Source organism: Phaenicophaeus curvirostris, chromosome 7, assembly GCF_032191515.1.
Source record: "Phaenicophaeus curvirostris isolate KB17595 chromosome 7, BPBGC_Pcur_1.0, whole genome shotgun sequence".
Taxonomy (NCBI): Eukaryota; Metazoa; Chordata; class Aves; order Cuculiformes; family Cuculidae; genus Phaenicophaeus; species Phaenicophaeus curvirostris.
The window spans coordinates 24,537,169-24,559,993 of NC_091398.1; the positions used below are offsets into that span (position 1 = coordinate 24,537,169).

Below are 22,825 nucleotides of genomic sequence, written 5' to 3' on the forward strand. Positions count from 1 at the left end.
ATGTGTAAGAGTTGGGTAATCCAGATATCTACTGTCATGTATTTTATTTGTAATTGCACATTTTAGTAAAAATAAAACAATGTATTTGTGTGGAATTATGATAGATTGTGCCTAGGAAAAAGAAGCACAAATCTTGTTCCTGTTGACCTAGAAAACACATAGAACAGGACTCACCAGTATTTCCTTCTGCATGGAAGGGAAATTCTGCATTAATCATGTTCCCTGCAGGGGTGTGAATTCAGGAGGAGTTCAGGAATTTGTAGGGCACTGTTCATGTAGGAGATTTTATCAGCTCAAGGTTTAGTGTTCAAAAATACTGAATGTATACACCACGGTGTTCAGTGTAGGACAAATACACTGTGGTTTGGCACAGCATTATTCTTTGGATTACATTATATCTCACAGACATTACTGAGCCAAGTATCCCAGTATAAAGGGACTGGGACCTTCCTTGAACTGTAGTTTTCTCAGAGGAGTTTCCTTTAAAAACAAGGCAAGGATATTATGTATACTGTCTTTTATTTTGTACACATGTGGTGCCTAATTATAGTGCATACTGTACAGACAATACAGTATTAATTATGATCATTTGAATCTTCATGGGAGATAATTAGCAACTTGATGCACATGAAAAATGCATTGATATATCTCTCTTCTGTTTGTTTGCAGGAGTATCCTACAATTGGACAATTAATCGACAAACTTGTACAAAACAACGTTTTATTAATTTTTGCTGTAACGAACGAGCAAGTTCACATATATGAGGTGAGCAAGCTGAAATGGTCACTTCTCCAGTATTTGTTTAAAGGTTCACCCTTTTCCACAACCGATACAGTAATTCTAGTATTAAGGATGGAATTCTCTAAGACATTTATGTAATAAAAATAGCTAAGAAATGATATGTCAGAGAAAGGCTCTTAGGAAGTGCTTATTCATGCACTGATTTTTATGTTTTTAGGTAACTTCTAAATTGGATTTCGTGTTGAATTGCACTATTTTTTTCAATGAAGGATTGTCAAGCCAAGCATTGCTAAACTGTTCAGTGTAATCGTTATGATCAGCTTTTTGTATTTTATAAAGCTAGTTAAGGACAGTTGAGCCTGTTCTTACATTTATAAGACAAGAATATATTCTGAAACACACACTTGTCTTATTTGGGTAGCTCCTTTCTGTCCTGTAGGTGATGTAGAAAATCAGTCAAAGCAAGAACAAAAATAATATATATCTTACTGCATTTTTTCCCACACGTTCAAGAGTATTTGTAGGACCTGCAAACAGGACCATAGTGTCATGTTTTCAACTATGCGATTCAAATTTGTTGTATCACTGTAAATAACCAGATGTCCGTGTTTAAGAATGTAAAAAGAATAAAGCAAGACAATGAGGGATGTTCTTGTGTTAAGGCCACTGCTCAGGTAGCCTGGAAGAGCTGGGACAGGTCCCTAAACTGGCACTTGGGCTCTACTATTAAATTACTCATCTTGGTGTTTCACTTCTTTTTCAAAGCCTCAGTGATAGAGATGCTGTAATTCCCTCAACACCCCCACAACTTAATTATCCTTCGAGGTGGAAAGCCTGTCCTCAAATATCTCATCTCAAATCTACTTGAAGTCAGCATCTAATTATATAAAACCCCCAAACTGACCATTTCTATTTATAATTCAGTTTTTAGGGATAAACATACATCAAAATGACTGTGAGGACTTAAAAAGCACCTCTTTAAATAGACTTGATATATCCCATTAGTCTTAAGTGCAATGGTCAGTGTGTCAAATTAATATTTTGTATTTTTAACCCTTTAAAATGCCCAACATGTTTGCCCAAAATAATTCAGTAATTTGATATTCTTGATACTTTTCAACTGAATTTTCTGTTAATTCACTCACATGTATATGTATTATTACCTGATACACAAGTATCAAGGATTGCACAAGCAGGGAATATGTCTTTTTGTAACACAGCCAGTTTTAGTTTTCAGTCCTTCCATGCAACCAAACAGCTATTGCTCAGCAATCTAAAACAAGGGTAAGGTTTAGGTGTGAAGTTCTCCCTGACCACAAGAACTTTAACAGTAGTCAGGTGTAAACATTTGTAAGGCCTCGCAAACTTAAGTATAAGAGAGAGGAGGAAGTTTCTTATGCTGAGCCCGGATAATTTGAGATTACTTATTAAAAAGATGATTTTTTTTTTTTCCCTGAAAGAAAAGGTCTTTTTAAAATATACCCATATATGTCTAACTTTTTGCATCATTAGTCTCAGCTGACTCTTATCAAAGCAGCAGAGAATGTTCTTATTCTGCAAAAGCTCTTATCTTAAAACCAGCCACAAATATTACAATAATAATGACATTTGGTTAAACTGTGTAAATATTATTTCAATATAAAAGAAAGCACCAGTCCTTAAGGTCTCATGAAGTAGTTGTCATTATTGTTGATACTATTTGTTTTCAAGCAGAACTGTTTAAAAATTTATTAAAACTTAGATGAGAAATAAGATTCCCTCTTTAGTCCTGGCTAAGTAGCACTTCTTTTGAACAGAAATTGCTCTTTTTTTTTGAAAAATTATCTCTTTTTATGTCACAGGAGACTACAGCTTGAAAATGGTGTTTTTCAGATTGCATTTCACTCCTGAAAAATTGAACTAGAAATACTCCAGTCTCCACATTTTTACAGAATTTCAAATGATTCTTAAAAATTTGGTATGACAGCCTATTTATGATGAAAATTCTTCTATCTGTCACATTTCTTAAAGTTAGACATAAGCCCACTAAACTCAAATACATAATTATCAAATATCAATAGTATGAATCAGAGTATCTCTATAAAAAGGCAGTTCATCTTTTAATGAATATTTGCTGAAAGGCTAAATTCCACTACATCCTTTGGAAAGTTTCATGACAAAGTACTCCAAAAGCATTATTCTACCTCGCCTTGTTAATGGTTAAACAGAAATATGTGTTAAAAGGCAGGGTTTAGCCAATGGACTGGAGATACATGCTTAGATTGGGCTTGCAACGTCATCCTTTTATCACCATGCACAAAATTTTTGTTCAAAGAGGAAAGATAAAAAGTCTTCAGAACAGTATATCCCTGCTGTTTGTTTTGTGTGCCACAGGTTAAAGGGTGCTATACTTCAAATTCCGGTTTTATCATCTTTTCTTCTAATTATCTCCCGAAAGGTCCCCGCATACAAAATGCCGAGTTTCAGTATTATAGGAATCTTTGAGAGAGAGCACTAGTCACAGGAGGAATCAGGAATGCGAAGTCACCAGCTGTAACTTAAAATGCAGTTAACCCTACTGATTTACAATAGCACTTTAGAAATCCAATGAATGATAAGTATTCCATACATAATATATAAAGTAATCCCAGGGCTTTTGGAGATGTAAAGTATAAGGGGGATGTAAGGGTATCAAATTATCCATGCTTATTAATAGTTCTCTGGAACTTTTAAAATTAAAATAATAGTATTGATATGATTAATTGTAAAGGAAAAGGAAAGTTACAATATGTATTTTTAATGATGAACACATTCTTTTTCAAAGGCATGTGTACAAGCAGGAATTCATGCAGTTAACAATCAGGCAAGATAAATTTTAATAAAGCATATTTAAAATCTAGCTGCTAGATGTCATGCTAGAGTCACAATGCAATTTAATGCAAAAAGAAAAGAAAACTTATCACTGAAATCAATTATTAACTGGCCCTATATTATTAACATAAAATCAACATCCGGTCAATCATTGCCTTAGACCACTGGGACACATGTGAGTTGTTACATCAATCATAAACCAGCAGAAGTTTTTTAAGGGCCTTTCTTCACAGTTCTTGCAGCCCTTAGTTTAAACCTAGTAACTTCTGTGCCCTCACAAACCACAATACAAGGTGCTCAGCTGCTTGCAAGGATAAAAAAGTGACGGCTGTTATTGAATAAAGAGTCCAAGGCTCCCAAATAGTACGGCAACAGTAGAGCAGCTGATTCTGGCTTTGGTTATTTTTATTAGAGAAAATGCAGCTGTTGATAGAATATACCTTCATTCTAAACTTGAAAAACTACATCTGAAAAATACTATGGTTTCAAACTTCCAGGCACTCAGAGGTGATTTAGCAATGTAAGTACCATTAATTTTCAGTGAAACCAGCACTTCTCTAAGGACTTTCTATCAGGATATGTGTTGTTGAATCTGCAAGGATTCTTGAAAATGTCATTACTATGTGTTTTGAGTGGCTTCAATAAATTTTGATCTTTTCCAGATGGCAGTACCTTGATACCAATCTTGTAACCTGATTTTGTTATGCTTTTCTTTTTTTAAAAAAACTACTATTTTCAGAACTATGCAAAGCTTATTCCTGGAGCTACTGTTGGACGACTACAGAAGGATTCTGGAAATATTCTCCAGTTGATCATTGCTGCATATCAAGTAAGGTGTTTTCTTCCTCCATGTCTACATTTTCTAAATCAGATTGCAGTTTCGTAAAAATAATTGTCCTTGATTTGTTTTACATTCTTGTAATCAGTGTGGAATTTTTCGTTCTTAGACACTGACCTTAACAGGAAAAGGAGGATTAAGTAGGCACAGAAAAAAAATCCTATAACCTTCTCTCATTCCTTAGTTCTGCTGGAATGCTGAGTTAACATCAGGGTGTTATCTGTCTTGCTTTTTCATAGTCCTGTATCTCACATCTACTCTTAAGCTTTCTTTAGTACAGGTGTTCATGACCGCTAGTTCAATAGCTCAGCAAGGACTCAACTCTCTTCCCATCTGTATCCGTCACCAGAGCAGATGCACAATCGCTCTGCAGGAATATCTGGTGAAAAAAGCACTGTCCTGTGCTCAGTGATCTTCTTGGCTTTAGCAATTTGATGCTGCCCCTGTGAGGCTGTTCTGAGGTTTTTAAAATATGGAATACAGGAGATGAAACAGGCTTTTTGAATAATACCAAGAAATATAGTAAAGGTGACAGGAACATAAACACAGAGCTGCACTTCAGAGCTTTGTTTGTAAAACGCATCCTGGCTGTCTAATTCTCTTCTGTCAGGGAATGTTTTTAGACAGTTTTACATGTTTCTACACAGAAATATTAATTTACATATATGTTGATAACACCGTAAGTTTCTCTCTTCCATCTCAGCACCTTTTTATTAAAGAACTGCTCTACTACTCGGCTACAATGCCAAATAACTTTTTGCAAAGAGCTTCTGTTTCTTTCCTTATCTTTTTTCTGCTCTTCCTCCTACCACCTGAATGAGACGACAATCATTATGCTCAAAATTATTTTGGCCTTGATGGTAGGAAGGCAAACCAAATTCTTACAACTCCTATAAAAGCAATACAATTGGTGAGTTATGATTATTTTTTAATGAAATAAAAAATCCCAGAAGATTATCTATCGTGTGGAAAATTAAATAAGCTAAGAACTTTAAGGTTAATCTTGGGAGTCTACACATTGTAGTAAATATGGAGGAAAGTTATTGCTAAACATCCAGCGGCAGCAAGATTTCACTTCTGGAGCCCAGCCTGTTGTTATTCACATCTGGATCCAATCAGGGTTCTTGAGGCTGGCACTCTGACATATAGACAGAGGTTCCTGCATTTAACAGCTGCAATACCATTTCATTGTCCAGTGAATAAGGGAAAAGCATAAAATAATTGTTCCCGTGCTGTGTCCTGCAGCCTTTCCTGCAATATTGTGCTAAGCACAGAATGATTCTTCCTCTAATTGCAGTGTCACAGCACCTTCTGCCTTGCTGGAACACTGGAAAGGTGGAGAGTGCATCCTTGTCTCTTCCCTTAGTGTTACCTATTGTCCACAATTTTCTTTCCTAATCTCTTTTTTTGAACCTGCTGATATTTTTGCTCTCTATTGCCTTCTATGGCAAAAAGAATTTCAGTGCTGTGTCAAGATATATTTTTCTTTTTTTCCATTTTAAACTACCCAATCTTTAAAGTTTCATTGAGTGAACCTTAGTTCAGGGTTTGGTGAATAACAGCTCTGCATTCACCTTATCTTCATGTTTTCATATTTTATCTCTGAGACACCTTCCACTCCTTCAAACTTCTCTTCAAATTGGACTATCTCTGCTTTTTAAGTATCTCCTCAGCTGCTCCAACCCTTTAGTGACTTCAGTGGATCTTCTCTTTAACATCCCCACTAATGAGTCCCTCCTAAGGTGTGGAGACCAGAAGACCTTGCAGCACGCTGAGAGAGCACACTAAGGCTAATACAGAAGCAAAACGATACTCTTTGTCTTGCTCTCAGCATCCTTGCTGGTGATGCCCAGGACATTGTTGGCTTTTTTAGCTGCTGTGTGCTTTGAGTAGATCATCTCCCAGAGCTGTCAGGGGTCACCTTAGCGCAGCTTCTGAGTTCTCAGCTGGTCCTGGGCTCAGCTGTGCTGCAGGCAGGGTTTGGAGGGGCTCTGAGCTCCTCCTATAACAGCAGGAAGGTGGCTGCAGGAGCAGTGCTCTTGCCCCCCGGGGCATAACTTGTCATGTCCTCATTCAGGTGCAGCATGTCTGGACTATGAGCCAGAGTTGCTCATACGTTCTTAAAATCCCACGTACATTTCAAGATGTACAAAGTGTACAAGTAGCAACATGTCACACTCAAAATTCCCCAGAGCTCATTTTATTATATGTAACCTTAAAAGTTAACAGTCTTAGCGCTTCACGATGGAAAATCTTCCAAGCAGGCAACACTGAAACCCACCTTATTTGACATATGTGAAGACGTCTGAATATTTTTTGGACTGGGAAGGGGAAAATGAGGTTTAAACAAATCACATGAAAAACAGAAGATCTAATTCCATTTTTGTCACAACTCTCTCATAATACTCTCAGCAGTGTAATTCAATGCCTGTTGTCTCTGTTTCTCTACCCACAACAAAGAAATATTTTTCCCCCTTAGGAGTAGAGTTAGGCTAAATCTTTTAACATTTTTAAAGTGCTTTCCAGTCTTCACTTGCTGTGCAAACCCAAGGTTTGCTAATACCATTCACCACATGTTGCTATCTAAAAGATTCAGAGAGGAAGTAAGCAAGTTAAGAAAATCTGAGCTGCCAAAATACTTGTTGTAAGCAGTTCTTGTGTTCTTTCTAAGTAGGATTCATTTTCTTCTGTAAGCACAGGATTCATTTTCTTCTGTAAGCACATTTCTACCTGCTGTGTTTAACATCGAATTCTACATAACTTTGTATTGCAGAGCTGTGGGCTAAATTGCATTGTGACAGATGCAAAGCTGTTTGATTAAAATTATTCCAGGATTCTAAAATTCCAGAAAAATTCCATTCTGTTTTTTTTGTTTGTTTGTTTCTTCATTGTTTGGCTCCATTTCACTTACAGGAAAATAAGACCAAAGAAATAATATATTAAAATTAGATGGGTAACACAAAGGCAAAATTTTGTAACACCTATTTGCCTATTGTTTTATTCAGAATTTTTTTTTAAAAGCAGATATTTCTCTGTGAATGGTTTAAAGCTTACTAAACTGTGTGCTGCTTGTCCCCAGACTATGGCCAGGCAGCTTTGTAGATTTAAAACACCATTAGAAGTCTTCACATATATTAAGATGTAAGAAACAGAGTTTGTCACTGTTTAAGCATTCATTTTTCAGTGGCGTACGGTGTGTATTTTGACTCTTACAACAGCAAGGGATGTTCATAATGGCACCAGGATTCAAGGCATTAAAACTTGATGCTCAGCAGCATTTAATTTTCTCTCCTGGTTGCACTCTGTTTGAGACTCGTAGTTTTGCAGAGAGTGGAAGTAGGTCTATTTGGTGGTATTTCCAACATTAGCATGTACCAATATTCGCAGCTATATTTGGTATTTTTTGAGAGCCCAGTTATTGCAAACAAATAATTTTCTAAGAATCTCTGCATTGTTTGAATAGCAACATAAGCACCTAATTCTTAAAAAAAATGTGAAGGGAAAACTGGACATGCCCAGGGCTACCAAAGTTACCAACCTGGTGCCCAGTGCACAGTTTTATTGCTCTGGTTTTGTGCTGGGAAGAGCTGCGGGAATCACATGAATGAGTCTTGCATGACGTGTTGCTGTTTATTAAAGTGCTTTGGTTACTGACAAGGTTTTTCAAATGAGAAGATGTTAATAAAAAAAACCAAAACACCAAACACAACCCTAAGACACATTTCCAGGGAATCCAGGGCATGTTCAAAGTTGTTGGCCATGCAGGTTTATACCTATTCTACTTTTAGTTTGTTTTACCCCAGCAGACCTTTATTCCTGTGAGTCATCCTGATGTCTTCACTAGAATGACTCACTGAAGTAAGGTCAGCGAGCTCCTCATGCTTTGATTGAAGTGCAGAGGGTATTTTGTAAAGCAATTGAGGTCACAAGAATACAAAGCCAAGTCCATGACACTTTTTTTTTCTCTGCTATTGCTAAGGTACTTTTGAAAAATTTCTATTTACTGGATCCACAGTCCAATGAAATCATAGGGAATTTCCCCATGGTCTGTTATAAGTTTTGGATTAAGACTAAGTTGTGTAAGCAAAGTTGCTATAAAATATTTTTAAGAGTTAAGTATAAAAAAACTGGGTGTGAGAGAATTAAGGAAGTAAGTTTTTCACTTAAGGACTGAAAGTCTAATTGAACAAATCAATTTAAGGAATGAGTACGTTGTTGAATACAATTCCTGAGGCAGGAATTTCCATCAAGAGAAGAAAGAAATGGAGTAAGCCCCCTGGCTGTGGGAGCTCACCATAGGATTCATCTCTGGCTCTGGAAACATTGAGCTCAGTCAAGGAAGCCCTGCACTGAGGTAAAACTGATCTCAGAGCCTGCACTGCTCTGAGAGACATTGTGAGGTTTGATTGTACCAGCAGATATAAACAGAGAGCAATATTGGCATTGGCAATATTGGCAATTGGCAATATTGGCCAATCAGGAATAGCCCAGTGCTTGCAATGCAATCAGGTGCACATATCTGTTCCTTGGTAAGACCAGGCCAAAGGAAAATCTGTGTCAGTCAGTTGAGCACTTAGCAATGAAAGATGATTTAATAAAACACTGAGTTTATTCTCCTGCAAGGGCAGGAAATAAGCCCCACAGAGCGGATATTAAACTGATACCACCATTACTTTCCACTGAAAGCCGGTTCTGCAGGCACTTTCTTTGTTTTGCTCATTGTCTATTTTTCTTTCAATAGAAAAGTCTGTAAATAAAATGCTAAATCCACAAATTTACTCCAATGTAGGTCGGAATAAGTTACAATCCACATTACACAAACATGGAGCATTAGCAGCACTTGGCAGTATTATTGCTCCATTCATCTCATGTACTTTTCCTTTAAGGAGCTGAGGTCTGAGGTGGAGCTGGAGGTCTTGGGAGAGACAGAAGGGCTCAATCTCTCTTTCACAGCCATCTGCAACAACGGGACCCTTTTTCCGCATCAGAGGAAATGCTCTCATGTGAAAGTGGGAGATACAGTAAGTGAAGAACAAATTCTCAAAAGACATGAATTCCAGAGAAATTAGGACACCAAGGTAGAGCATTTGCTCTTTACTAAATAATCTTCCTCCAAACGAGTTACAAAAATAAGCAGGTGGTATCTACGACCCTCTTGTTCTGTCCCCTGTGTGTGCCCCTAAAGTACTCTGCAGACCTGCAGCTCTGAACAGGCACAATTTTCTCTTCCAGGTCTCTTTCAACGTGACTGTAAGTCTCTCCTCTTGCGAGAAAGGCAGAAGGCGTATTGTGATGAAACCAGTGGGGCTCAGTGAGACGCTGGAAATGGAAATCCATCCGCAATGCAGCTGTAACTGCCAGGCAAAGGCTGAGATGAACAGCCCAAAATGCAACAAAGGGAAAGGATTGTTCGAGTGCGGAGTGTGCATCTGCAGCCCGGGGTATGTGGGGCCACACTGCGAATGCAGCGAGGGCACCCTCAGCACCAGCTCCTGTAAGAGCTCAGCAGAGCAGAGCTCCTGCAGCGGGAGAGGTGACTGCTACTGTGGGCAGTGCGTCTGCCACCCATCTCTGTATGGAAAGGTGTATGGGCCACGCTGTGAATGCGACGACTTCTCGTGTGTGAGACACAGAGGGCTCCAGTGTGGAGGTACAGTCCCTTGATGCTATTTTTAGTGTCTGCATTTTAGAGCTTTATTGTCTCACTCCTTGATACAAGCTTGTGAATCTATTTTTCATCAATATAATCAGTAGCAATTAATTCTGTATGAAGTGTGGCTTACTATTTCTGAATGATCTTTAGCTTAACACAAGAAAAAAATTTTAACCCTGTTTTCAAATTCAAAACTGAGACATGTTTAGCCACTCTATAGTTAGTCTAAGTTGGCATGTCTTTACTGGAGCATACCAGCTACCACCACACGGTTTTAAGTCCTCTGACTGAAAATACTGAGGGAGGAAGAAAGATTTAAGAATGAGAAGAGTCAGAGAGGGAAAAATATACGCTATTAAGGAAAATGATTTTAAAAGTCATCATTCAGGTTCTTATTAAGAGGCTGATTTAAAGTATAATAAATGTTTTTCCAGGCAATGGTGACTGTGATTGTGGGGAATGTGTGTGCCACAGTGGATGGACTGGTGAATACTGCAACTGCACAACTGATACCAGCCCCTGCATTGCTGAGGATGGGACGCTGTGCAGTGGGAGAGGCGAATGCATCTGTGGGTCATGTACTTGCTCCTATCCAGGGGCTTCCGGCCAGATGTGTGAAAAATGCCCACTCTGCGGCGACCCTTGCAGTTCCAGGCGGTAACGTGCTGGTTTTATGTCTCTGGTGTTTGTATCACCCAAGTACCCATTTCCTACACTGCCTCTGCAGTGTGCTTACAGGCACTACTGTAAATGGGATTTACAGACCAGAACCCCAGAGCTTCTTTGTCCTTTGAGAGGAGTAGTCATACCTCATACATCAACAATTTATCTGCCTTGCTTCTGTTTAAAAGAACTTCATGGAAAACAATTTCATCATCTTGAAGCAGCACAAGTAAAACATCACACTTCCACTGCTGTCCCTGGCTGTAAAACTAATCGAAATGTCATGTCTACTTATTTAGAGTTAAGGCCCATTTCTCTTCCATACCAGCTCTCCAACACTGCATTTCCATGCCTGTCATTGCAGTCTACACTATATATGAGATGAAAAGCTATTCTGTGGAGTGCCATTTATGTTTGTTCAAAGCTTTAAGGAAAGATAATTTCTGCATGCAACTGCTCTAAACATGGAGGACAATGCTGCTGCTTTGCTCTGCCTCATTTGGCAGAGGATAACAAATATAAAGTTACACACTGGGCATTGCATTACCCTATTTAAGCATATATATTGTACACAGTGTTAGATCTTTTCTCTCTCTTGCAGTCACTTCCCTTGCTGAAACACAGGCCAGGGAAAGTCAAAAGAGAGAGAACATTGGGAATACCTGGATAAGGTAACCAAGCGAGCTGAAGGGCCAGGTCAGGGGGAATGGAGATGAATGGCCGAGCAGCTGAGAAAAAGAGTGGTAGCATGAGAAACATGGCAAGTATGACAAAACCAACAACAACTCTTAATTTGTCTCCATGAGATAGAGGCTATCCCATTACCTGCTTGCTTTTGCTATTCGCTATCTCCAGAGTGAGTGGTGAGGTCACCTCCATCCCATGAAGATAATCTCAGCAGCCTCGGTATATTCTCATGGATATATGTAGCTAAATGCAATAGGAGATGGCCAAAGGGGGGAGGGGGTTGAATGTTTTGTTGCTTCTCTCTTCTCTTCTCCTGCCTCTCAGCGACTCAGCCCCTTAATCTGGTTGATGCTATTTGCAGAGAATCAGTAAGAGATGTCCTGCATTAAAATTTTTTGTATATGAATTGTGCTTGTTGTTTCCTTTTCCATGAATGATGGATTTATTAAAATCCTCACTGCATTTCTGCGAAGATTTTTTCAGTGACTTCTAAAGGAATTGCTTTAGATTCTGTGTTTTTAAATAATGTTTTTGTCATTTCACCATTAAATAAGCAAATAATTTTCCAATAAATTGTATTAGTATAATTGGCAATCTAAGTAAATGATTCCTGAGACAAGTGATTGCATTCAAGAGACACCTGTAGAGACACCTGTAGAGACACCTGAATAGTGTTTTCATCCATTATTCAATGGATATTCAACAAAGGAAGACTTATAGTAGGTGCCCCAGCTTGATCTCTCTGAAGTCGATCTCAGGTATTGTTCATCTGATAGGCATTTCTTTGGCTGGTATGTAGTGTGAGCTTAGTTCAGGATAATTATTTTTGAAAATGAATGTTATGTGTGAGTACCTTCATGTCTTTGATAGACCTACGTGAATAATGTTGCCTGGGGTTCTGTCTGGTAGCTAATAAGCTGGGAGAGACAAGAGGACGAGAGAAAGCTTATCCACAATACCTTTATTCGGGGGTGTGTGGGGTGTATTTTGTACGGGGTTTATTTTGTGGCGATACCTATAATATTTCTGAGAACTACTCTGTCCATAGCACAAGACCTTTTGTTTAGCTTTTTTTTTTTTAAATGCAGATGAATATGTATTGGTTTTTCTATTGTTGCTTTGTGACAGGCAAAGATTGATGAGCTGCTGAATTATTTTCTGCAGGAGCTGTGTGGAATGTCACTTGGCTTCCGATGACAAGTCACAGGGAGAATGCAGCGAAAAATGCAAATTGGTTGATGCAACTGTCAGCACCACAAAGGGTTTGCATACTCAGTCTTCCTTTTCTATGTGTGCGTGATTAGTGATCGCTTCCCCTTTCATTAATTCTATATTTGAAAGTAGCTTTGGTTTTCTGCCACGGAATTATATTAAGGCTAATAAGGCAATTGCTGTCTGTCTGCAGTGGTTCTGTGGTAAGTAGGAAATGCAGATCAGGGCTGGTATTACCCCTCCAGGTTAATTAACTCGCTGGATCATGCCTACTTTCTAAGCAGTTAATGTAAGAAAGGGCAGAATTTAATAAATACCTGTTCCTGCAAATCAGTGACTGATGAAAACCCGCAGGTTGTTATGCCTGCATCATGCCACATTCCAGTGTGGCTTCTTTTACCTTACAAATGTAAAACCTGACCCCTAAAGCCCTAGCCCTAAAGGCTAAGCACATCTTTCAGCTGAGCTCTTTGTAATTCAGAACCACCTCCATCAATGAGAGTTTCTGGAATAGGAATTAACCTTGAATAAAATAGTAATCTCAGAAAAAAACTGTAAATTTAAATGAAATAGTACATCTTTGTATTTCCTGTGGAGCAAGCCTGTTCAGTAGGCAGTCTGTATTTATTTGAATAGAAATTCTAGCCCTAATGCCATGGCAAAATGTAATTGTTAGGTCAGATAGGACATAGGTATGCTATGTCCACACCACAAGTGTATTGAAGGCATTAAATTGCACAAATGTAAGGATTGGGATGACAATGCAGAATGCTGTATGCACATATAAGGTCTGTGTCTGTATACTGCTGGAAGCTCATACAGAGCGGTGATGTAAATCTTTCCAAGAAAGATAATTATCCATAATCCAGAGCTCAAAAGTTACAAATATTGCTCTTGTAAAAAGCAAAAAACTAATTCTAATTTTGTATTTTCATTAAAATTATTATAATGCATTGCCTTTCTAGACATCAGCATTTGTTTATGAATATAAAAAATGCCTTTACAAGCTTCAAAAACATATAAGCACTTTCATTGTATCTCTAAGTAAATTTTTCAGGCTGCTATTGCCAGATGGCAGATATTTGTAGCTAGGAATACATAAGACATTTTACTTTCAAATATAATGAATACTAGTCAAGAGCAGAAGCAGTCACTTATATGGCTCTGTTCAGATACACAGAGGTCACAGGAATATAAGCATGACAACATCATCTCCTGTTCCTGCTTATTTCCTTTTTTTCCATATCCTGTGCTTCCCTTAAGCCAGCTACTTTTTGAGATTTAAAAATTTCTTCGCAGCAGTTACAGCAACTGCTGGAATGAAGGCTGGGGAACTGGTCCCATCGAAACCTTGCTTGCCTCTGCCTGCCCCTATTCCCCTCTTTCTTCCCCAAAAAAGCCGTTCAAATCTGTTTCATTTTAAATGTTTGTGTAGTAGGTTGTAGAATTTGTTCTGGCATTGAGGCAGCCACATTAAGAAGTCCTGAGGTGGAAAAATTATCTTCAAAATAACAATAAATCTGAAAATCAACACTGTATCACCTAAACAGACAAAGGCAAAAATTAAAAGTAGAATAACTAGACCATCACATAATATTTGGGACAGATTATTGAGCAACTTCATGCCATGCTAGACTGCTACTTTCTGGTTTATATTTCACTTTCTGTAATGGCTCAAGGCTTTTAAAAAAACCTAGAAACAGCTCTAGGTTAAAGAAAGCATTGTAAAGACTTACTTTCTCTTTTGCACGGCTATGTTGCAACACAACCACTGGAGCCGTGCAGGGGAAAAAAAAAAAAAAAGGGGTGGCTGGCTCTGCCTTTGCTGGGCTCCTCCGCGGCAGGCATTGCTCTTCACTATTTATTTTCATCTGCTTCTAATAAATCTTGCTAGTGTCCTCTTTGCCGGAGGGGTCTAAAAGGAGCTCTTCTTGCTCCCCAGGAGGAGCTGCCGTTCCTAAAATGCGGCTCCTGACACCACCGTGGCCACCGGGCACTAGGATGCTCTTGCAACAAGCCCCGCAGGGACAGTTACACTTTCCTTGGAGAAATGGAGTTTCTCCATCCGAAATAATGTAGCATTAGACAAATTCCCAGCCCAGCAACAAAGTGGATGCTGGGGCCTGAATCTGCTGAATCAGCATATGACGCTGTTCTGACTCAAAGTGAGAGGGAAACTGTTAAAAAAAAAGGGCGTTTTGTTGAGCAAAAGGCAGACAAGAAAGGACATAAAACCCTCTAAATTTACAGACTGTTTTGTTGTATCTTTTATCTCGGTGTCTGCTAGGTGTCTTTTGAACTTCAACAATCTAGCTTGCCAGTATTACCCAATTCTTCTTCCAGTGTGACTCCAGTGATTTCAAGCGTCATTGAAATTCGTGGAATGAGGCTGCAAACAGAAGTGGTAGAAGTGTTATGATTCACTGCAGAACACAGAAAACTACACAGGTGTAAATTACAGGAGTTTACGTACCTAGGGAAATATTTGGGCCAATAAACTGAAAATAATCTATATCATAGTGTCTCTTAGTGATCTCTAATCCTAAAACATCAGAGACACAAAATTACTGATCACAAGCTGGGTTCTAAATAGGTTGAACTGGCATCTTTGCTTTCATTTCTACAGCCTTCCACATAATCAGATTCCTGCTCCCCTTGGTCTCAAATTATGACATTAAATTAAAAATTACAATTTAAAACTAATGTATTTGCAGTTACTGCAGTTACTGCCTTCTGGATGATATTTGGAATATGCCTGTGAGGTTTTTTCTGCCTTCAGGAGAGCTAACAGCTATTCTTTTCTTTCTTTTCTCTCACTTTCTCTCTTTTTCTTTCTGTCTTTCTGTCTTTCTAGCTTTCTAGCAAGCTATTTTTTGAATCTGCTTGCTCAAAAGAGTTGGGAAATAACAAATATTGCAAAACTTGTCACGGTGTTACTGGAATTGTGACCTGGCTCTGAGTGCCATTAAATCAGTACACTCAGTCTGCAGTTTATGGCTCTTCTAGCAAAACCAAATGTTGTTAAATCAGCCAAACTTGTCTGCCTGTCATTTTGACATTGCTCTGCCACCAAGGACAGGCAACAGGTTAAATAGAAGATTATCACAAATCAAGAGCATGTTTACATTAAAATCCAACCAGATATCTGTCTCTCTTTATAAAAATCAGAGAAAAGGACAGGGTAGGGTAGTCGGCTATTTATACTTTCATATTTTCTATGGTGTTTAATACTATTCTCTATAAGAATGAACCTTAAGATAATAAACAATATGAAAAAAAGAAAAACAAATGATAAAAAAAATGAGCACTTATCTGTTTATGTACCACAGGCTTCTTTAAAATCCACATCCCTGTCCAATTCCTATTTTATATTTTGTTGCTCCTTATATAACGGTCTGAGGACTTAAGATTTTTGACACAGTTGTGCATGAAATTTCAGTAAGAGTTTTGACTGGGCAAGAAATAATGGAGAATGACGATTATTTTCAAAGAAATGTTTGTGAAACTTACTCTTTTTCTTAAACATAAATATAAAAACCAAGACATTTTTCTAAAAACATACTGAAAAGCGTATCTCTTCAGATTTGCAGTGATCTTTAAATCATAGGTTGGATGGAAACAATAAAAAGTGTTCTGTCTCAGAGGTATTATCGTACATAGTTATAAGGTTGGATATTTCTGCTCGGTAAAAATCCGTGCCATGGTTAGGCTCTGAACTATACTATTTCCGGTTCTGGACCTCTAGTCTCAATTTTCGATCCTCTTATTTGCTTTATATCGTCCCTCACAGACATTTTCATTGTGTCTCTGTGTTCCCTTTGAATAAACTTTTCTCAACAGAAAAGCTTTCCCAGTTAGGAATCACCTAGGAGGGGAAAATTGATTAGGTTTGATTGGATGTGCAGGTGTACATTAAATGGAGAGAAAAATAAATGGGGGCAGACTGTCATCTCATGTTTTTATCCACTTCCCTTGGAGTCACATTACAAAGATCCCAGTTTTCTGTTATTAATTTACTATTATTTTCTGTTATTTATTTATTTAGTATTGTGACGACAGTGGAAACGGTAGTCTTTGAGAGGACTGCTGTGGAAGAAATAGATGGCAGCCTCTTTAACATTATCCATTGCTGTTTGATGTATGTATATCTACTTCTGAAACATAATCTAGACACCATAGGAGTAGCTGTAAACCGAAGAGAACATACTGTTTACTTTGTTCTGTAACTAGGAATTATTAGATTTCCTAGGCAGCTGGTGGTTAAGTGTCTTGGAAGCATGTCCAATTCATTGAAAGCCACAATACTCCAAGTGAATAAGTTGCATGAGCTGGTCAGTGTAGACTGACAACACCTGGAGCAGTTCTTGGGAAATATGAGTGAAAAATCTGAAACAAAATTTGGAGCGGAAGAAAAGCCATAATATTTAGCAGTGATTCTGAGGATATTTCTGCTTTTGTTTTTCACTCTTTACGATCCACAGACAAGGCTGTGACAAACATGATGCCAGCAGTGTCTCTTCATTACATGTTAAATTTCATTAGATCTGACAAATGACTTTTTATTTTGCTCCCTCTGCAGATTATTCAGAGGATAAATCCATTCCCTGCTCTTTGAAGGGGGAAAACGAATGTATAACCACATTTCTACTCGTCGTGGATGAACAGGGAAGGACAGTCATTCATAGCATAGAACAGAAAGGTAAGCACTCAGTGTTTCTTTTTTAATGTGAAATATGATTTAAAGATACAGGCAGGGTGAGCTATCTAGAAGCTGAGCTCTTAAGCAGCACTGCACATGCTTGTGTTCGTAGCTTTCCTTTGCCCAGCCAAAGCACCACCTCCTTAAGTACTTATTTAATGGCTTGTAAAATAAACACTTGGTCTTTCATGAAAGATGGGCAAAATTATCCCTGGGCTGTAAGAGTAAGTTAATTTTTCTAAAGCCCTGTGCAATTCTAAGACAATGCTGCCAAATGTCCTTTGCATCATATAAGAGAACTGTACTTCACTTTGAAATGACATTTATTTCACAGATGGACAAATATCCAAAAGACTATCTGGCTGGCTATACCTGATGAAATTATAAAATACAGTTATAATCACATTTAATATTATAGCATTATTAAATTTTTTGTATTTTGCATAACTAACCTATTCAGTAGATCTCTTTATATCCTTTCATTTGGCATTTTTTCTTTATTTACTGTTGTTTCACTACTGATTTTTCATTAAAGCTCTTAATCATATGAGACAGGAGAGAACACAGACACTGCTTTTCAGCTGCCAAACAGTTTGGATTCCAGGCAACAAAAATGCATTTTCTGGGGGCACACCCTATGTCTCAGTGCTAAATGTTAATTATGTTTTAGGGAAAGCCACACAGATTTGTAACCTCATTCTGTTGGCACAAATGGTGTTTATTTTGTTAACCCTCTGTGTAGCATTCCTCTGACATGTATATGAGAACAAGAGTGATTTCACTGCATGAAAAAGCAGCTTCTACCACAAGGATAGTAGTCTAGTTTTATATAGGTTACTACTACAGCAAAGATGGTTGTAAAAAAGGCTGCTTTACTTTGTAAACTACACCCCTAGGACTGAAGAATTTAAGGGAAAACCACTGGAAACAAAAATCTTTATTAAATGCTTCTACTATGCATTTTAAGTAGAACTGGGGGGGAAAAAAAAAGTGAAGGAAATATTTTTAGGAAGGTGCAGTCCATCAAATGCTACAATACACAACTCTACAATAACCGATGCTGCTGTCATCCGCTGTACCGCTTCTGGGCCTTGAAACTATTGTGCTGTGGCAGCTGTGAGGCATATGAATGTGAACTTGAGATTAGAACACTATAAATACTCTAGAAATTGGTTTCATTTATGGAGCTGAAGTCAAGATGGAACCAGCAGCCAGAGTATTAACTCATTGCTTAAACCCAAACTCATCCATTAGTTAAATAATGACATCAAGAAAACAAATAACGTGAAATATCATCCATGTAAGCCAAATGAGATTGATATGAATTTGTCATGTCCTTAAACCATAGTTCAGCAGAAAACTTCTTAAAATAGTTGCACTTGCTGACTTTCATGAGCAATACTTCTTAATATCACAATAATAAAACTCATCTGTGTTTTGGTGAAGCAAAAACTTCAGTTTTGAGTCTGAAATATTGTGTGTTAAAATTCATTGCAGAACTTGAATTGCAAAATTCCTTCAAACTGATCAGCCCAGTGTTTTCAGAATCTCCAACGGATTTTTTGTTCTTATTGTTTTCATGAGTGAAATGTAGTTTCCTCCTTTTTCTCAGTATCATCAATGTGTTTGCTCTGATACATATCTTGCTAGGATCTTTTCCTCTGCAACACACTGAGTATCAGTCACTTGAAGTAGAGCTTCAGCTATATCATTGTAAAACTTAGAATCTTGTCACCTCAGCCCTATTTTTTAGAATTATAATGACATAAATCTGAAAATAATTTTCTAACTTTCCAGAGTCTGGGTCCATATCCAGCAGCTGCTAGTCAACACAGTAAAAGAGCAGAGGAAGAGTTTAACAATTTATTGCATTAAAGTGTTTAAAAATCATTTCAGCCAGATTCACAAACCCTTTAGCAGGTTCGCAGGAGGAAAATAATAGCAACTTGAAGAAAAAGGCCCATACAGCTCACAGCAAATGAGATACCCAGCATGACTCTTGGCTGTGTTTAATTGCCTGAAATGTATTGATTGGATAGCCATACCAATTTTTTTTTTCTTCCACAGATTGTCCACAGCTTCCAAATATTCCAATGATAATGGTGGGTGTCACCCTTGCTATCCTTCTCATTGGCATCGTTTTACTTTGTATATGGAAATTACTGGTGTCAGTTCAAGACCGAAAAGAGGTGGCCAAGTTTGAAGCAGAAAAATCAAAGGTGAAATGGCAAACGGTATGTTAAATATATTACTTTTATATAAGGCTCTTTAATTTGGTTGCATGATGCGCAATTGTCTTGAAAATTCTACTTGTGTCTTGGTTTTGTTCTTTTAAATTGATACATTTTATTATAGATTTTCACTTCATTTAGTGTTCTACAAAGTAAAATTACAATTTTTGATAGGGATGAAAAGTAGGTAGAGCTCAGTCTCCTGGTTTAAGCTCTTCCATGTTTAAAATAATTTAGATGATACTTTTATTAGTTGTCTCTTAGTCAGTACCTTGCCTTTGATTTATCTTAGCAAAGTTGTTCGCTGCCTATGTAATTATTGGAGGTGTACCCCTCCCCCCAGAACCAGAGCCTGTTTTAGGAAAGAAACAGGCCATTTTAGGCCATTGTCGATGGCCTCTGTCATGATGTCATAAAGCTCACTTATACAGAGGAGCAGTGAATGTAAGCTGTCCAAAATGTAGGTAAAAGGACAGAGAAATTCAGGCCTTATCTTCTATCTATAGCTTGCTTACATCTAATGCAATCTTGTACCACATGTTCCCTTTTCTTCTTTCCTTTCTGCCCTTGACTTTTTTGTTCTTCTGCAAACATTTGAAGATTTCTGAGGCTCTTTGGAAAAAGACACATTGAGTAAGCATTTCTGGTGGGTGTCAGGAGGACAGGCAATTATGCTGCTCTTCTCCTAGTTCCACTCTCGCACAAAGCCCTGTGACTGCAACATTTCTGCAAGGATGGACACTGCCAACCTTGCAGTTTTGAGATGGGAAAAATCAACCACTTACAGACAAGGCCACTGGAGAATGTTTTGTTAAGCCTTAGGGAGAGCTACGTATGGTAAGAGGGAAGCGAAGGATACACTTGATAGAAGCACTGTAATTTTCTTTTCTGTTGCCACAGGAAATGATAGGAAGGGTATGATGAGAGGCCAGGATAAAAAACCCAGGTGGGACTTGCCCTTCTCCCATGGTAGTTTGTGGGGCTGAGGCACTATCTGTGTTATTTGAATGGTCCAACCACAGCATCTGATACACAAGTTATATCAGCTATATTTGATAAAGTACTGTTTGATTATGTCCCTTCTGATCTCGGAGTCAGATATGAAGGGAAGCATGTTCCTGACCCAAGACTGGTTTGTGCTGCCTCAAATAGACCAGTCTCTATTACAGGAGTCTGGAACATAAGCAAGTTGCTGAAGGCCATCTAAAATGATAAAAGGTACAAAATCACATTTGTACAAAGAATAGAGAAGAAGCCTTCACTAGGGAAAAGAAATAGCAGAAGGAGAGTGGGATATTTGATTTCAAAATTTTGACTGGGGAAATCGAACACAGGCTGTTTGTTCACTGAGTTTTCCCGTACAAGCATGGTGAGACAGCAGGCTCCAAAGAAGCCAAAAAACATGATTACACAACACTTAGATAAGGCATAGGATTTATTTCCAAAGATATTCTAGGTGATAAAAGTTTGCCTGGATTCAAACTGTTTATAGACAAATATGTAGGAGGAGGACATCCTCTGTGACTCAGGAGGTTTGTGAGGTGTGCGCCAGCTTTTCCACAGCCAGCCTGCTTTGCCCACTGTTGGGAATGAATTACTGGGTCAGGCAGATGTTTGGCCCAAATTCCTCACAAAGTAGTGCACAAATCACTTTCCGCACATTGCGAAGCAGAGTGGTATTAGCTGGTGCATGTACAACCTGCATCATAACATTAGGTCAAGAATCAAACAATCCTACAACCTGCATCGTAACATTAGGTCAAGAATCAAACAATCCTTTTGCTGAAGAGGTATGTTCAAGGCAATGGTAACCAGTTACAACTGCTTTTAGATGAAGCAATGGCAAGATGAGTTAAATACGGCATGACTCCCATTTCTTCTGTTTTTGTTTGTTTTTTTAGGAAACAAATCCATTATACAGAGGCTCAACAACCACTTTTAAAAATGTAACTTACAAGAACTAAGAAAAACAAAAAGGGACTGGGGCTGCAGATTTCTATTAGCACCTGCGACACTACAAACTTAGTTTTACTGGCAAGAATCTAAACCACTTGTTTCTTCTCAGCTGACTATGTGATATTTGCTTGCACATTGCAGTGATATAATCATTCTGTTAGAGAAAATATATCTTGTATTGGGAAAACTGTAGATAACAGAGGTAAAATTTAGTAGAAATATTAAGAACGAAAAAAACTTTAATATTAAAGCCACCCATCCTAAAAAAAAAAAGCATTACAAATATTTTCAGTTTTCTCATTAATACTGTGTATTAAAAGTCATCATATGTAAGCCTAATTTTGTGAAATTAGGTATGTACAATGAGCTGTGCACTACTTTGTTCATACAAACAATCCCATATATTTGTGTTTAGGAATGTATTTGTACCAGTCTATTTGGTGGGCTGGCTTAAATTTAAAAAGGTAATTTTTTCATGAATGCTGCTTAAACAACTGAGGTTAGTGGTTACTTACGTCATCTATGTGACTGAATAATTTTTCATCAGAAACTAGTAGTGTAATTGTCTATCTTCTATGTATCTAAGGTATACAGAAACATCTCCTCTCTAGGTCTTCTTTCTTGTCCTTGTTTCTGTATTTCTTTTATTTCTTTAAGAACCCAGTCCCTGGGGTTATCTCGGGGAAAGCTAAATCAAGCCCTTATTCACTTGCAGAGTTGTTTTCTCTTCCAAGCATAGAATGTACTTTTTTTTCTTTTCTTAATCTCTCTTCTTTAAACACTAGTAGAAAGGATCCAGAGCAAAAGAGAAATACTTGTAAATTAGAGACCCTGGCAGAGAAACGGTAAACCACAGGATAACCAGAACTCCATTTCACCATTTATATCCTGTTTAGGCACTCAAAATAAACCCTGCATGCCGGACCATTACATGAACTGTTGCAGGAGCCACTTACATGCAGGAAAAGTTCACACACAAAGACTCAGTATCACACACAAAGATGGTAGTCTTCTGTTGATATATCCAAAATTACGAGATTCTTTCAATACCCAGCAGCCAAACCATTTATTCCTTTGTGAAATAATGTATTCAGCTCTTTTGGGCCACTATATTTTTTCAAACTAATCAACAAATGGATCTATGGCTTCAACTTAATATTTGTTTCCATGATGTTAATGAGGATTTTTACATGTCAGTTTTAGATAGTTACTAATGACTTGCTATAAATTCTTATATCGCGATGCACTAGGGGAAAAAAGAGCACCAACAAAATGAGCTAACGTGCTGTCATAAA

The 22,825-nt window shown here is 37.9% G+C and overlaps 1 protein-coding gene across 1 annotated transcript in view; it reads left to right on the forward strand.

Annotated features, from left to right (window-relative positions):
• The window catches only part of ITGB6 (integrin subunit beta 6), a 28,597-nt gene extending 6,852 nt beyond the window's left edge, over positions 1–21,745 (forward strand). The window contains exons 7-15 of the mRNA XM_069861237.1: positions 670–765; positions 4,331–4,420; positions 9,316–9,450; positions 9,662–10,079; positions 10,517–10,739; positions 12,597–12,694; positions 17,224–17,343; positions 19,411–19,577; positions 21,476–21,745. Of these exons, the coding sequence (XP_069717338.1) occupies positions 670–765; positions 4,331–4,420; positions 9,316–9,450; positions 9,662–10,079; positions 10,517–10,739; positions 12,597–12,694; positions 17,224–17,343; positions 19,411–19,577; positions 21,476–21,538 (1,410 nt within the window). The 3' untranslated portion in view covers positions 21,539–21,745. The remainder of the gene's footprint in view (positions 1–669; positions 766–4,330; positions 4,421–9,315; positions 9,451–9,661; positions 10,080–10,516; positions 10,740–12,596; positions 12,695–17,223; positions 17,344–19,410; positions 19,578–21,475) is intronic.
• The last annotated feature ends 1,080 nt before the right edge of the window (positions 21,746–22,825 follow it).